General features: G+C 35.2%; 1 protein-coding gene across 1 annotated transcript in view; it reads right to left on the bottom strand.

Moving 5' to 3' along the window:
• The window catches only part of PTPRQ (protein tyrosine phosphatase receptor type Q), a 198,581-nt gene that overhangs the window by 155,650 nt on the left and 29,036 nt on the right, over nt 1-13,895 (bottom strand). Inside the window, exons 11-17 of the mRNA XM_044226332.1 lie at nt 11,528-11,708; nt 10,026-10,187; nt 9,742-9,921; nt 9,038-9,145; nt 8,614-8,895; nt 560-742; nt 79-180 (exon numbers count right to left, since the gene is read on the bottom strand). Coding sequence (XP_044082267.1) covers nt 79-180; nt 560-742; nt 8,614-8,895; nt 9,038-9,145; nt 9,742-9,921; nt 10,026-10,187; nt 11,528-11,708 — 1,198 coding nt within the window. The remainder of the gene's footprint in view (nt 1-78; nt 181-559; nt 743-8,613; nt 8,896-9,037; nt 9,146-9,741; nt 9,922-10,025; nt 10,188-11,527; nt 11,709-13,895) is intronic.

A 13,895-nucleotide genomic window follows, 5' to 3' on the forward strand; every position in this document is an offset into this window, starting at 1 on the left:
GTTATACCTCCATTTTATATACACACTTTTTTTGAAATGTGATGGATTCAAAATATATGTATCCACTACTATATTTACCGTCTTCTTCAGTCAGTACACTTATGGGCTCGCTTCGCACTCCTTCACCCCTAAGTGTACTAGCAGACACCTCAATCTTGTACTGGGTATATTTCTTCAGTCCTAAAAAGAAAGTAAATAGATAAGACTTACAAAATATCCTTTAGTAATACACAAGAGGCAAACTATGAAATGACCTAATATTCCAAAAGTAAAAACTAAATGAAAATGAAGTGTTTTCAAATAGTAAGTCTTATTACAAAGACAAAATGATATAGGATAATATGACAAGAAAAAGGAAGGATTTAAGTCAATAGGATTGACTTAAAGTATTCTTTCATGTGACTATAATAAACTCCTAGTTTATTTAACTAAAAAGCCAGAACTGTCCTACCCCGAATAAAACTAATCATATTTACCATTTATAATATAAAAGCAAGCCGATATTTTGTGCCCACTATCAATATTAGTGTAAAGGCCCAACACTACATATTATTTTTACCTTTAATGCTCTGGATCAAAGAAGTTGTATTTATAGTTCTTTCTTCATTTCCATTACTTCTCCTGAGATAAATTGTATATTTTTGTATGATTCCATTAGGACTACTTGGGGGAAAGAAAGACAGCTCAATCTCTCCAGAAGATATATTTTTGTAAGTAATATTTTCTGGTGCACTGTCAGGCACTGGGAAAAAACAAAAACATAAATGCATAAAATAATTCCATCCTAAAAATGTATTCTGGAAAAAAAATGAAAATTTTGCTGAAGTCTTCACTCAAGTGCACAAGGATGTGTATATAAGAACATCCTAAATGGAATAAGAGATACAAAACTTATACAGTTACAACTATGTAAGAATTACATCTCAAAAGAAAATTTCATCTTCTGATTCTACAGAACAATGCTTATAAGATGATATTTTTATTAAAATACTTGAGATGGTATTGAACTTTCTATCACTGCAGAACACACAGATGCAAGAAAGAAGTTTGAGAAACACCTAAAAATCAATTCTGCCTTTCATTAATATTGATAATATATAAAAGATTAATAATTAGTTTGGGTATAAAACAAGATGTATGATAAGGCAAGGAGCCTCTCCTAGTTATAATATTGTACAGGAGGACTGAGCAGCAAACCAGTCTTCCAAGGATACAAAATAACATTGATAAAATACTAGTTTTGGGGGCCTGGGTGGCTCAGTGGGTTAAGCCATTGCCTTCGGCTCAGGTCATGAACTCGGGATCCAGGGATCAAGCCCCGCACTGGGCTCTCTGTTCAGCGGGAAGCCTGCTTCCTTCTCTCTCTCTCTGCATGCCTCTCTGCCTACTTGAGATCTCTCTCTGTCAAATAAATAAATAAAATCTTTAAAAAAATAAAAAATAAAAAAATACTAGTTTTATGTATCTACTAATGCCTTATTATATTGAATCCAATGGTTGTAAAATGGTTCTCTACACACATTCAAATACTATTACTACATGTGGGATTCTGACTCTGGTAAATATTGAAACAGGTACCCTAAAACTGAATGACTATCTTAATTAAAACAATTAAAACTCTTCATAAAATTAAAACAGGGGAGCCTGGGTGGCTCAGTGGTTAAGCCACTGCCTTCGGCTCAGGTCATGATTCCAGGGTCCTGGGATCGAGCCCCACATTGGGCTCTCTGCTCAGCAGGGAGCCTGCTTCCCTTCCTCTCTCTCTGGCTGCCTCTCTGCCTACTTGTGATCTCTGTCTGTCAAATAAATAAATAAATAAAAATAAAAACCAAAACAAACTTTACAAGAAAGTCAGAAATCTGTGGTAGCCAAAAAACAAAAGAAAAAAAATAAACAAAAAACAAAGTTAAAATGGGTATCCTGAAACAGAAGCTGGTAGGAAAGCCAGCTTTGTCTTAGAGAGGACTGGCCAATCCTGGCGATGTTTTTGCATTAACAGCTGTGTGGAATGCCAGATAAAGAAGAGAAAGCCTTGGGCCAAGAGCAGAGTAAGGAATATCCCTGTATAAGAAGCTGGAAGACCAAAAGCACAGAATTTCAACCACTCTACTGGACAACTCCAGAGGGCAACTTGAATTATTCTGCAGAATGCCCCAGAATTCAGTGTGATCTTGTGCAGTGTGGTGTGTCCACCCTCAGGGAGGAGGGAGTGGGAAGTAAAACCACCACAGAAAAGAGGGCAGAGAAGATTTTTTTTTCTTATTCCACACTAGATGAAAAAAAGAAAGAAAAATGATGCAGTTTTGAACTGCAAGCCTATCCCTAAGAGCGTATGTGGCTGAAATCCATGCTACCTGAAAAACTTCACTTCAGAATTTAAGTTAAAATGAATCTGTGAGGGAGTTGCTGTTATTCAAAAGCAACTAAACATATCGATCCTCTCAGACAGAACTCAGCTTCAACTTAGCACTCTTGGGTAACAGGCAGTCTTTTTTTTTTTTTTTTTTTTTTCCTACAATCCCTAAAACCATAGGACCTGGGAGTTCAGTAGCTGGATTTATCACTCTTTGCCATATCTGGATTGTTTTCTCCTTCCTTCTACCTGACAAGCTCTAGCGCTACCCCTCCTTAAGAGTCAAACTTCTTCAAACATCTTAAAAATATTATCACCTTTCCCTCTCTCTCTCTCTGCCTGCCTCTCTGCCTACTTGTGATTTCTCTCTGTCAAATAAATAAATAAAATCTTTAAAAAAAAAAAAAAGATTGCATACTCTACCAACTGAGCCAGTCAGGCACCCCATTAGGGTGGCTCAGTGGGTTAAGCCGCTGCTTTCAGCTCAGGTCATGATCTCAGAGTCCTGGGATCGAGTCCCACGTCGGGCTCTCTGCTCTGCGGGGAGCCTGCTTCCCTTTCTCTCTCTCTGCCTGCCTCTCTGTCTACTTGTGATTTCTCTCTGTCAAATAAATAAATAAAATCTTTAAAAAAAAATATTATCACCTAAGAGGGGAAGAGGGTGGGGAGAGGGGGGAAATAGGTGATGGGGATTTCCTGTGCCGAGCGCCGGATAGTGCGTGAAGTGCTGCATCGCCGTATTGCACACCTGAAACTAATATAACACTGCATGTGAACTAACTGGAATTAAAATTAAAACTTAAAAAGGAAAAAAAAAAAACTTAAAAAGGAAAAAACAAATTGTCACTTGTATGACTGACTTCCTCTCTACCACTCTTAAGAGATGTCAATGTCAAAGCAAATGATCTACCCAATTCCCCAGACTCTATATTCCTTGATCTCCATAATTCCAGTTTTCCTCCACCTTACTTTAACCAGTAGCTTTTGTGGTTATAACCACAACCTAGTCTTTACCCATCACTACCAATATTCCTTTCTTTGGCAACACCTCCTACCTTTCTAGCTTACTGACCTTTGTTCTGACGATCCAACAGACCTTCGACCCTCATCATAATTTCGTTGTTCATCGCCGCCTCTATGTCCTCATCTCCCTACTCACTCAGGCCAGAGCCTTACCTCCACAACCAGCCCCTAGTAATCTCCATCAGCTCCTTCTGTTTCCATCTGGCTTTCCAGCAAAATTCTGATTTGAGTTAAACTGAGCTCAGTGCTAATTCCAGATCTGCAATGAACAGCTGAAAATATCGAAAGAAAACAAAACTCTAGGCTAACAAGCTTCATTTAAATTTAAACCTCAAATTTCAAATGAATCATCTCTACCTCCCAGCAGCCTATATTTACTTTTGTCAGTTCCGTCTACAACTCTGTTAAGTATGTTTTCACCATCTTCTCTGTCCACAAACATCCAAAAATCTTCCCCACTTCTTATTCAAAGCTGAAAAACTTGCTTCCCACTTCATTGAGATAATAAAAACACTCAGGAGAGAACAGCATTATCTTCCTTCTACTGACTTTCCTTTAACTGTTTTCTCTCCTAACTCCCTTCCAAGACACAGCTCAGCACTTATTTTTATTTCTTCTTTTAAGTCTTTATTTAAATTCCAGTTTATTAACATACAGTGTAATATTAGTTACAGGTGTAGAATGTAGCTCTTCATCACTTACATACAACACCTAGTGCTCATCACATATGCCCTCCTTAATCTATTTAACCTATCTCTCCACTAACCTCTTCTCCAGTAACCATCAGTTTGTTCTCTATAGTTAAGAGTCTGCTTCCTAGTTTTCCTCTCTTTTTTGTCCCCTCTGTTCATCTGTTTTGTTTCTTAAGTTCTGCATGCATTGGTATTTGTCTTTCTCTGACTGACTTATTTCTCTTAACATAATGCTCTCTAGCTATATCAATGTCATTGCAAATGGCAAGGGTTCATTCTTTTTGATGGCTGAGTGGCATTCCATTGTATGAAAATACATCTTCTTTATCCATTCAACAGTCGATGGAAATTTGGCTAGCCCCCCATTTCTTTGCTAGATTCCATTCTATCTTATCTGGTCAGAGGTTTTAGAATTGAAGTTATTCCCTCTCTGTTGTGTTATTGATTTTTCTTTTTGTTGAATTATTTCTATATTGTGTCCATGTGAACACACATACACATGTTATATCACAGCAAAAGAAAAAAGACACTTGACTCCCTTTTTCCTTTCAAATATTGCTCCATTCTGGCCTCCATGTCATATCAAAACTGCTCAAAAGTCAGCTTTCCTCATTTTCTCCACTTTTTCAATCTGTCATTCTTTGTCTTACTTTATTTAGTCAGGCATTTTCCTTCATTTTTTCCATGAAACCTGCTGTCGTGAAGTCACGAGTGATCTCCATAATGCTAAACCACTCCGTTGTATGCCCTCATTTTACTCACTTCATTTACTTACTTCACTGGCAGCAGTATTTGGCACAGGAAATAGATTTCTTCTACTTGAAAATCTTTATTCACTTGCATTACAAGACACAATCTTCTGATTTTCCTCTTACCTCACCACAACCCACCTCTGATTAGTCCTTGACTAACTCCTCTCTGACTTCCCCAAGTCTATAGGTTATATTGCCTCAGAACATAGGTGTCTGCTTCTTTCCATTTCTATCTACATGCCCCCTGAGGTGACTTTATCTCATCCCTTGACTTCAAATTGTATATTCAACCCTGAATCCTCTCCCTGAGTTTCAAAGTTACATATCCAATTGCCTTAATAACATGTAATCAGATATTTAAAACATGTTCAAAACAGAACTGAATTTCATCCAAGCTGACCTCTTCTCCAGACTTCCCTATCTCAGTAAATGGTAGCGTCATTCACGCAGATATTCAAATGAAATACCTAGTAAGTAATTGTGTTTTTCTCTGCATTCCCAAATCCAATATAGTGAGTAATGACCTTCCAAAATTACAAATCATATCATGTTCTTGTCATAATTCTTCAATAGCTACTCATTAAAATTAAACTCCAAACCTCTTAGAATGACACCAAGAATCTGCACAGTCTACCTTTGCCAGCTTGTCTCTCCTCATCTGCTAATTCTCTTCCCATAATTCCTAGTACTCAAATGACAGAAATACTCTGCTCTTCTTCAACCACACAAGTATCTTCCCATTTGAGGACCTGGCTTTTGCTATTCCTTCTTCTGGAGCATTTTTATTTTTTATGCTCATCTAATTTACTCTTATACATTTGTTACTCTCTCTGGGCCAATATAATTGTCCTCTGCCTCAAACAGTCTGTTTACTAGTCAATAACTCTCTATTCTTTCCCTGTTTTTTTTTTTCTTACTAGAATTTAACACTACCGAAGTCATATATATTACTTGTTTACTGATTTATTTTCTGTGAAACATCTAAAATATTAAGTTCTAGGACGGTAGGGATTCTGTCTTACTGCTATATCCACAATGCATGAATCCACGAAAACCTGTTCAGGCCATGAATAATACATTCAACATGACGTAAAATATATTTAAAAGCAAGAGAGAAATTCACAGCTAAGCAAAACAAGATTGAATTGAATAGCTCTTTAATGGCAAGAATAAAAGGAGTTAGTAATACAATGCCTGAACTTCATAACTCATTATGACTTCTGATTTTGAAAAATTCTCATTGAAACTTACTAAGTTGTCCCTCTGGAGTTGTCTGCCTACTACCAGTAGTCAGAAAATAAATATACATCCCTGACCCCAGGCTGATATTCTATGCATTTTTATTCATTTATCCTTAGGGATAACCAGTGTAGGATTCAGGGAAAATGAAGAAGACAGACCTGATGGCTTACTGATTTTGGAGAGTAATGATGGACTTAGAGTTTTCTGAACTAACACAGTGTATCAAATTGGAAAAGTATTGTGTAAAATAGATAACTAATGAATAAAAAATAAATTATTACAATCGTTGAAAGTAAGTTGAGTCTATTTAAAAAATAAAAGTAAGAAAAGTTTGCTCATGATGGTCCTAAAACAGGAAGTGACATGTAATTTTTAGTATGCCAAAAGATTGTTGTTTGGCATACACAATTACAATGACATGTAGAAAATTTTTTTAATTCTATTCATTAATATAAATAAATCTATAGGGTCTTACACAAAATTCTGGTCAACATCTAAGATGCTATCCACTAGTGGTTATTACTCCACACCAGACATATTCAAGGTATTTTGTTAAAGACTAACCACAAAGAAAGTTAGATCTTAAAAAGGGAAAGAGAAAAATAAAGATCACCAAAAGGTAATCTGTATGAGAACTTCAAGTTCCTTATGTGATTACTGAATCCTGAGTATAAGAAAACATGAATTAATCTTATTTGTTTGCAAACTATACATTCTATACTTAAAAAGCACACAATCACAGTTTCTCTTTCACACACACACACACCCATGAGATCCACCTCAGATTAATCTTTTCTGCTTGAACACAGAATATTTTACTCCCAAGCATAAGTAAACTGATTCCCCAAACAAGATAAAGTATGTGCACAAAAAATTTATTCTTAATTTGAAGCTAGCAGCATTAACACACCACTAACCAATCTCTCAATTTCTCCTGAAACAATAATGAAAAATAGGCTCTTTTTTTTTTATAACAACAGTAGAGGATGAATTCATTGTATTTAATAAGAACATGAAGGCTTGGGAATAGATAATTGTTCTTGAGTACATTTTCCTTCAAATGACACCTTGAGACTACTTAACATTCTAGCTTCCTCTTTTGCAAAAAGAGTTAAAGTTGGTGGCTCAGAAGTTCCACAGATATTATGGGGAAAGTCAATAATGTAGATTTCATTGTCCACCATTTCCATCTAGAATGAAGGATGAAAAGATGTTGAAAGTAAGACACTTTAGGACAGAGAGTTAGAATTAGAAGTATGGACACTGAACACTATGCCCTATTATTTGGTCTGTTTTGCTTCTGAAGAGTCTAGTGTCAAAATGACCCAAACCCACACAAATGGGTGAGCTAGTGAGCCCAGGCACAAGTTGTTTCCTTCCTCTCTCTACTTTTATCACTAGCTCAGGAGGCTTACCTCCAAGTCCTAACGTTACTTCTCATCTACTCTGATTTTTGAGTCATTTTGCTAAAGCATTTCTAGGGTCTCCCCATCTATAAAATAAAGAGTTCTGTGTGTTTTGTAAGATCCCTTTCAAAACTAATATTCTCATTTTTAATTACATGTCAAATTAAATTCTTATATTCATTTAAGTTTATTATCCTTACCTTGGAATTAAGCTCATCTAAGAAATAGTAAAATGAAAATTAAATTTACTTATTCAATACTAAGTAAAAGATTGCATGCATGTAATAATTAGCCAACAAAAAAGATTATTCTGTAGATAATCATGAAGATAAGGTATTCTTGATCTGTGACCACTTAAGCTGAACCCATAGGAATGGTAATTCCACATGGTTCAGCCAGTAGCTAGTCAATAAATATTTAATTTTTTTAAAGTAGGAATCAACCAGTAACTTTACACTTAGTTATTAATTCTTGGCATAAATTATAAAGTTGGCTTAAGAGTGATGCTCCAATATATGATTATAAACATAACATAACAATAAACTAAGATCATCAAGCAGAATGTCTACCTTATGCTATTTGTTCTGGTAGCACTGAAACTGAAACCCAAGAGTATAATTCCTTGCTTCCATGATTTCCTTTAGATAAGATATTCCCCTCCCTGCCTACTCAACAACTTCAATAACATCCATTCTGTCCTACTCTTCAAGATCTAGGTCAGATGCTACCTCTTCCATAAACCTCAACCAGGCATGCCCTTCCTATGCTCCCACTCTGCACCTCTCTATACACATACCTTTTTGGAGTACAGAACTCTGTTCTTATGAGTGTGCTCTGCTTTTACTGAATTTGCAAGCACGTCGTTATTTTACAGGTACACTGAAAGATTCCTTGGTCTCTCAAGGTCTTGCATTTGAAAAATTCGCTGACCTTATTTTGGAATTCCCATATATGTAAATAAGACATAACAATCGACACAGCAAGCCCTTTTCCCACACCTTACCAGAAAAAAAAACAAATAAATTTCTAGATTATATAAAAAAGAATGAGAGATTGTAGGTTACTGAAGATATAAACAATATGACAATTGTCAGCCATGTTTACTTCATTACTAGGTATTATTATACAACAAATACACAACTTACCAGTCTCAGATGTCCTTACAGAGAGTAAAGAAGATAACTGATTGCCATGACCAACTCTGGTATATGACCTGACAGAAATGTTGTAGAGGGTGTAAGGTTTTAAGTCCCTTAAGATTATGTTTGTGGTTGAGGTGTTCTTCATAAACAAGGCATCTATATTTTTATACAGCACTTCATAAGCAATAATAATCCCATTGGGTTTCTCAGGTGGTGACCACTTCAAATTTATTTCACTTGCAGTAACATCAATAACTTCAACATCTTGAGGTGATGATTCTGGCTCTGGGAGATGAAAACAAAATTTTAAATATTGTATTTTTCCATGCTAATTGCTTCAGCCACTAGAGAACATAAGGTAGACAGCAGTAAGCATGCGACACTACTTTTTTTTTTTTTTAATTAAAATTGCACCTGATATTCTTACCATCTTCTGGAGTTCTCACAAAGATGTCATTTTCTTCAGACAAAGAACTTTCTCCAACATGGGTTGAGGCAGCCACTCTCATTTTGTATTTTGTGTATTTCTTTAACCCTATAATGACAACAGGTAATCTGCTTAAGATCATAAAATAACATTCACGGATTAGGGTCATTTGACACAGGACTAGTGAAAATAATTTATTTGGGAGACTGGTTCTCCAAGTGAGTTTCCATGTAATCCCAGTGTTCCAAAATTCCTTGGGCTTAAGTGCCTTCCCATGTTGATATTTTACTTCTTTTCTGAATATTAAGGCAATCATCTGAAGCTGAAAAATAATTTTTGGCACACTGCAAGGACTGTGTTGACCTGGCACAAACAGCATTCAGCTCAGTACTTTAGCTGATTTTCACATTCATGCATTAAAAGTTTTTAACACTTTATTTCAATGTACCAGATAAAAATATTCTCTGGGTTAAGTATGTCCATACAATACTTGTGGTCTGATTATCTCTCTCTTTTTTTTTGTATATAAATACAGATAAAGAAAAACTCATTTAATCAAGGTATTTCTGCACATTTTTCAAGATATCCATGGCAGCAGAGCATAAGGAAATCTGAAATATGCAGCACGTGTCCTGCAGTGCTTAAGGCAGAAGGAGATGCCTGTTTTCATCAGAAAAGCAACGTTTTAAGAAAGATTGTTCTACCTGTTATGAGAAAGCTGTTGGCTGTAGTGGTCATCTGGAATGCTCTATTTGTATCCAGTTCCATTGCATAAATGGTATAATGAGTTATCTTTCCATTGGGATATTCTGGAGGATCCCAATATAACAAAATAGATGAAGAACTAATATTTTTATAGTTTATAATTTGAATGGAGCTTGGCACTTGTAAAGAAGAATGAACAATTAATGTGAACAAAAAGAAAATGTATTACAATGTGTAAGAAAAATATTTGCAGGTAATTATTTCAAAGGAAATACATTCTTACCTTGCTCCTGTGTCCTCACATTGAGAACCGTTGGTGGTCCTTCTCCCATGATGGTGAAAGCAGATACACTAATCATGTGCTCAGTGAAAGGTACAAGCCTCCTGATAACATAAGACAGCTGTTCAGCTGCAATGTCAGTGATATACAGATTCTCTGTAGTTCCTATTGAAATCAGTTAAAAAAATCATCAAAATTATTTTTTCTCACAGAGTGAAATCTTAAACTTGATTTCACATTAGTCATTAATTTCTCTATGTACTTCTTTATGCAAAATAATGAAGATATGTGTGAATTTTATATATATATATATATATATATATATATATATATATTTAATAATACATACATCCTGGAACACGAGACTAGGGTTTTGGAAAAATATAGCCTTCTGAAAGGGACTGGCTAAGAATTTTTTTCTGAAATGAAAGATGAGGCAGTAATATCAAATTAAGATGTTATAAGTCAATGCTCTGTTGTAATGTGAATGTTATCAAAATGAGGATTATTTGGACTCAAAAATCACCATACCTTTATTAAAACTCTTGGAGGTTTAAAGTAAACATGTTAGTGTAACTTACACATAAATATGTCTGAATAAGGATTTCAACAAATGTTAATTTCTTTAAATTAAGAACCTGTGCTTCCAACAATGTTAAATAAAAATAAGGCCAAACAAATACCCAAGGAAACATCTGTATCAGAAATTGTAGGTCTCTTAATTTTTGGTCTTGCTCTGGTCTTTGCACAGGAAAAAAATGTATCAGTAAATTAAATAAACATATATTGAATGCAATGTGATTTTTTTTTTACTAATTCTACCATCATAAAATAACATAACACTTTTAATTTGGAATGAGATAATTACCAAATCAGAAAAAAAGGCAATGAAAAAAAAAACATTCTTCTCACTCTTAGAATGATCAAAGAGATCATTTAGATCTTATGTCGTGTAACCAAGTATTTTTAATTTGCTATCTATGGCATTCTTCTCTTAGAAACAATAAGATCTACTGACCCTGAAAAGCAAGTGTATACCCTAATGACATCACCACATCGCTGGGGTCACCTACACCTGTTTATCACCGCATGCACTAGAGTTGTAACTTTCTGACCTATTTACCTTTAGTGACATTTGAAAACCTATTACTCAAAAGCTGCAGAGAGTGGGAGGCCTGTAAATGATTTGAAGATATGTTAATCCCTCCCCATCACACCTGCTTTGGCAACTGTAATAACTGATTGTCTATGCAGCTTGGCCAGAGACTCTAGGGTGCTACTTTCTCTAGGAGGAAGGTCAGATGGGTTAGGAGGGGCCAACTCCTGCCTGTGTGGCATTTCCATTTGCTGCATGAGGTTATCCAACAGTTGAAGAAGAAAAAAAATCTGACTCCAGCTCATGAACCATTAATAATATGGTTGAACTCGAAGTTAAGGTTCATATCTGGGCTAGCTAGGACTGGTGGTTTGAAATGTGCTTCAAAGAACAGAAAAATTGTACCTACCAATTGCTGAATGCTGGTCTTCAACTCTGTTCCTCACAGGAAAGTTATTATGTGCATGGCTGTTATATATAGCGGAAGCAAGAGAGTACAGGTCTGAAGATATCTCTGCTGAACCCTCAAATAATTCTGCCATTGACTCTACTATGTTCACAGTTTCTGGAGTCATAGGGTCATCTATATACTGCAGTTAAAAACAGACATTTACCATGACTCTAACAGTTACATTTAAAAATGACTTCGTTCAAGTATTTAACTTAAAAAACTAGTAACTTTGGAATCACACTTTTTAAAAAGATAATATTATTTCCATGGCTACTGTTTTCCTTTACATTCCCAGATTTCATCCTAGAGCTATTAAATTCCTGCATCATTTTAACACATCCTGATCACTCAATTATTTAAGAGATCAATACTGTATTGTGGGATGACGGGGATATTTGTTTCTGGTGTGAGTTACTTTATTGTAAAATTAGTCGTCCGCATACAGAAGTTTCATAACTAAACTATTTTAAAACTATTCACCCCCAAAAGTAAGTGTTCTGGGCACACTGCCTTGTTAAAATATGTTTTGCTTCTCTATCTTTGCATTCTCATTTGCACATGAGGTGTGAGAGGCTTTCATGCCCACTTGATACATCAATAAACAGTAGTTTATCTTTGATCAAGGGAAGTTACAGACATGAACAAAGTTGCATGGCAATAGCTTTCAAATAGCTTGTCTAAGTCTCTGGACCTAAAGAATATTTTAAGTAACCGTGATTGCTCCTACATCCCATACTATACTTCACACATGTCAAGTTCACCAAATTAACCTATATTGAAGAGAAAATATCAGGGGCACATTACAGATAAATAAAGAAAGGGTTTCTATTGGGATAACAAGATGACTCTCTCCCTTCTCCCTCCCCACATAGCATAACTGATAGAGGAAAGGGTATTTGGGCCAAATACTATTAAGTATTTTCTGTAGTTTTTCAACCTCAGAAATAACACTAAGTGTTAATCAAAGTAAATGTTGCCTTAAGAGACTTAACAACCAAATGAAATGTGTGGACTTGGGATTCTAATTAGTACATACCTACCAACACAGTCTTCAAAGATAATCAGGAAAATCTGAATATGTTCTAGATATTAGATGATACCAAAACAATATTAGTAATTCTGATACTCATGGTAATGGAATTGTTATATGAATTAAAATGTCCGTAAGTTTTAGAGATTTGTTCTTAAGTAGGCATGTAGGAGCAAAATGAAGTCTGGAATTCATTCTAAAATATGTCCAAGGCAATAGTAACAATGGGAAACAGCTGATGTTGGTGTGGCAGGATGTTGGTTACTAAACCAAGGTGAAGGACTAATAGGGGGTTATTACATTCTCTTCTCTACTATTATATCTGTTCAAAATTTTCCAAGATAAAATCATTTTGAAAAAAAAATTGCAAGAACTATTTGCTTTCAGTCCATTCCTTTTCAAGTTCTACTTCAAAACTCACCTTTTTAAGAAAAGCAAAAATGCTTTTTGCATTTATTCCTTCCCAACTCCATGCTCTCGTATCCTCAAAACTCATAATATATAATAAAGGTTTTATTTATGTAAATAAGTTTTGGTACTTATTTTTTAATTATCTTACACCTTTTGGGGTTGTCTTTAGTCCTAGAGCCAAAAACAGGGTTTTTATTCCTAAATAATATCAACACTTTCTATTTAAAAAAAAAGTAAGTGGTGTTCAGGAAAAATTTCAGGAAGGCAAGAAATTTTAAGGCAGTTTGTTTAACCATCTACAAAGATAGGTCATTGGAATATTAACTTTTCTGAGATATGAAAGAATGGAGAAATGATCCAAGGAAATCTCTAGTTCTCTAAATGATGTTTATAAAATAAAATAACCTAAATCTTGTTACATTTTTAGCCAGAAGAGTATTGTGATGGAAAGCAGGGGGACACCTATAAGATCTATTCTAAAATTGTTGCAAAAAGAACTCTGGAAAGGGAGCTCTATATGGGACAAGTTAAAGGTCTTCTATCTTCCAACGGCTCACTTCAGTTCTGCCTCCACAAGGAAATCAGGGAGGGCATGAATCACAAACACATAATTCAGAGATGCTCTGGTATTCCAGTCAATAGTTTATGCTTGAAACACACAGCTGTTTCCACTATCAATCAGCCACTCTTTGAGAGTCTACTGTGTACAAAGCACTACAGAAGGTACAATGAATTAGTACAAACAATTTCCCCCTGAACTACAACTTTGCATTAAATCTCCCAATATTTTACACTCCATGTCAGATACATTATTAAGAGTAAAGCCACAGCAAGCCGTCGGTTAACTAAGTTAAGCATCTCTGTTGGCAACTGCCATTTCAATAA

The sequence above is a fragment of the Neovison vison genome, chromosome 12 (genome assembly GCF_020171115.1).
Source record: "Neovison vison isolate M4711 chromosome 12, ASM_NN_V1, whole genome shotgun sequence".
NCBI classification, from domain to species: domain Eukaryota; kingdom Metazoa; phylum Chordata; class Mammalia; order Carnivora; family Mustelidae; genus Neogale; species Neogale vison.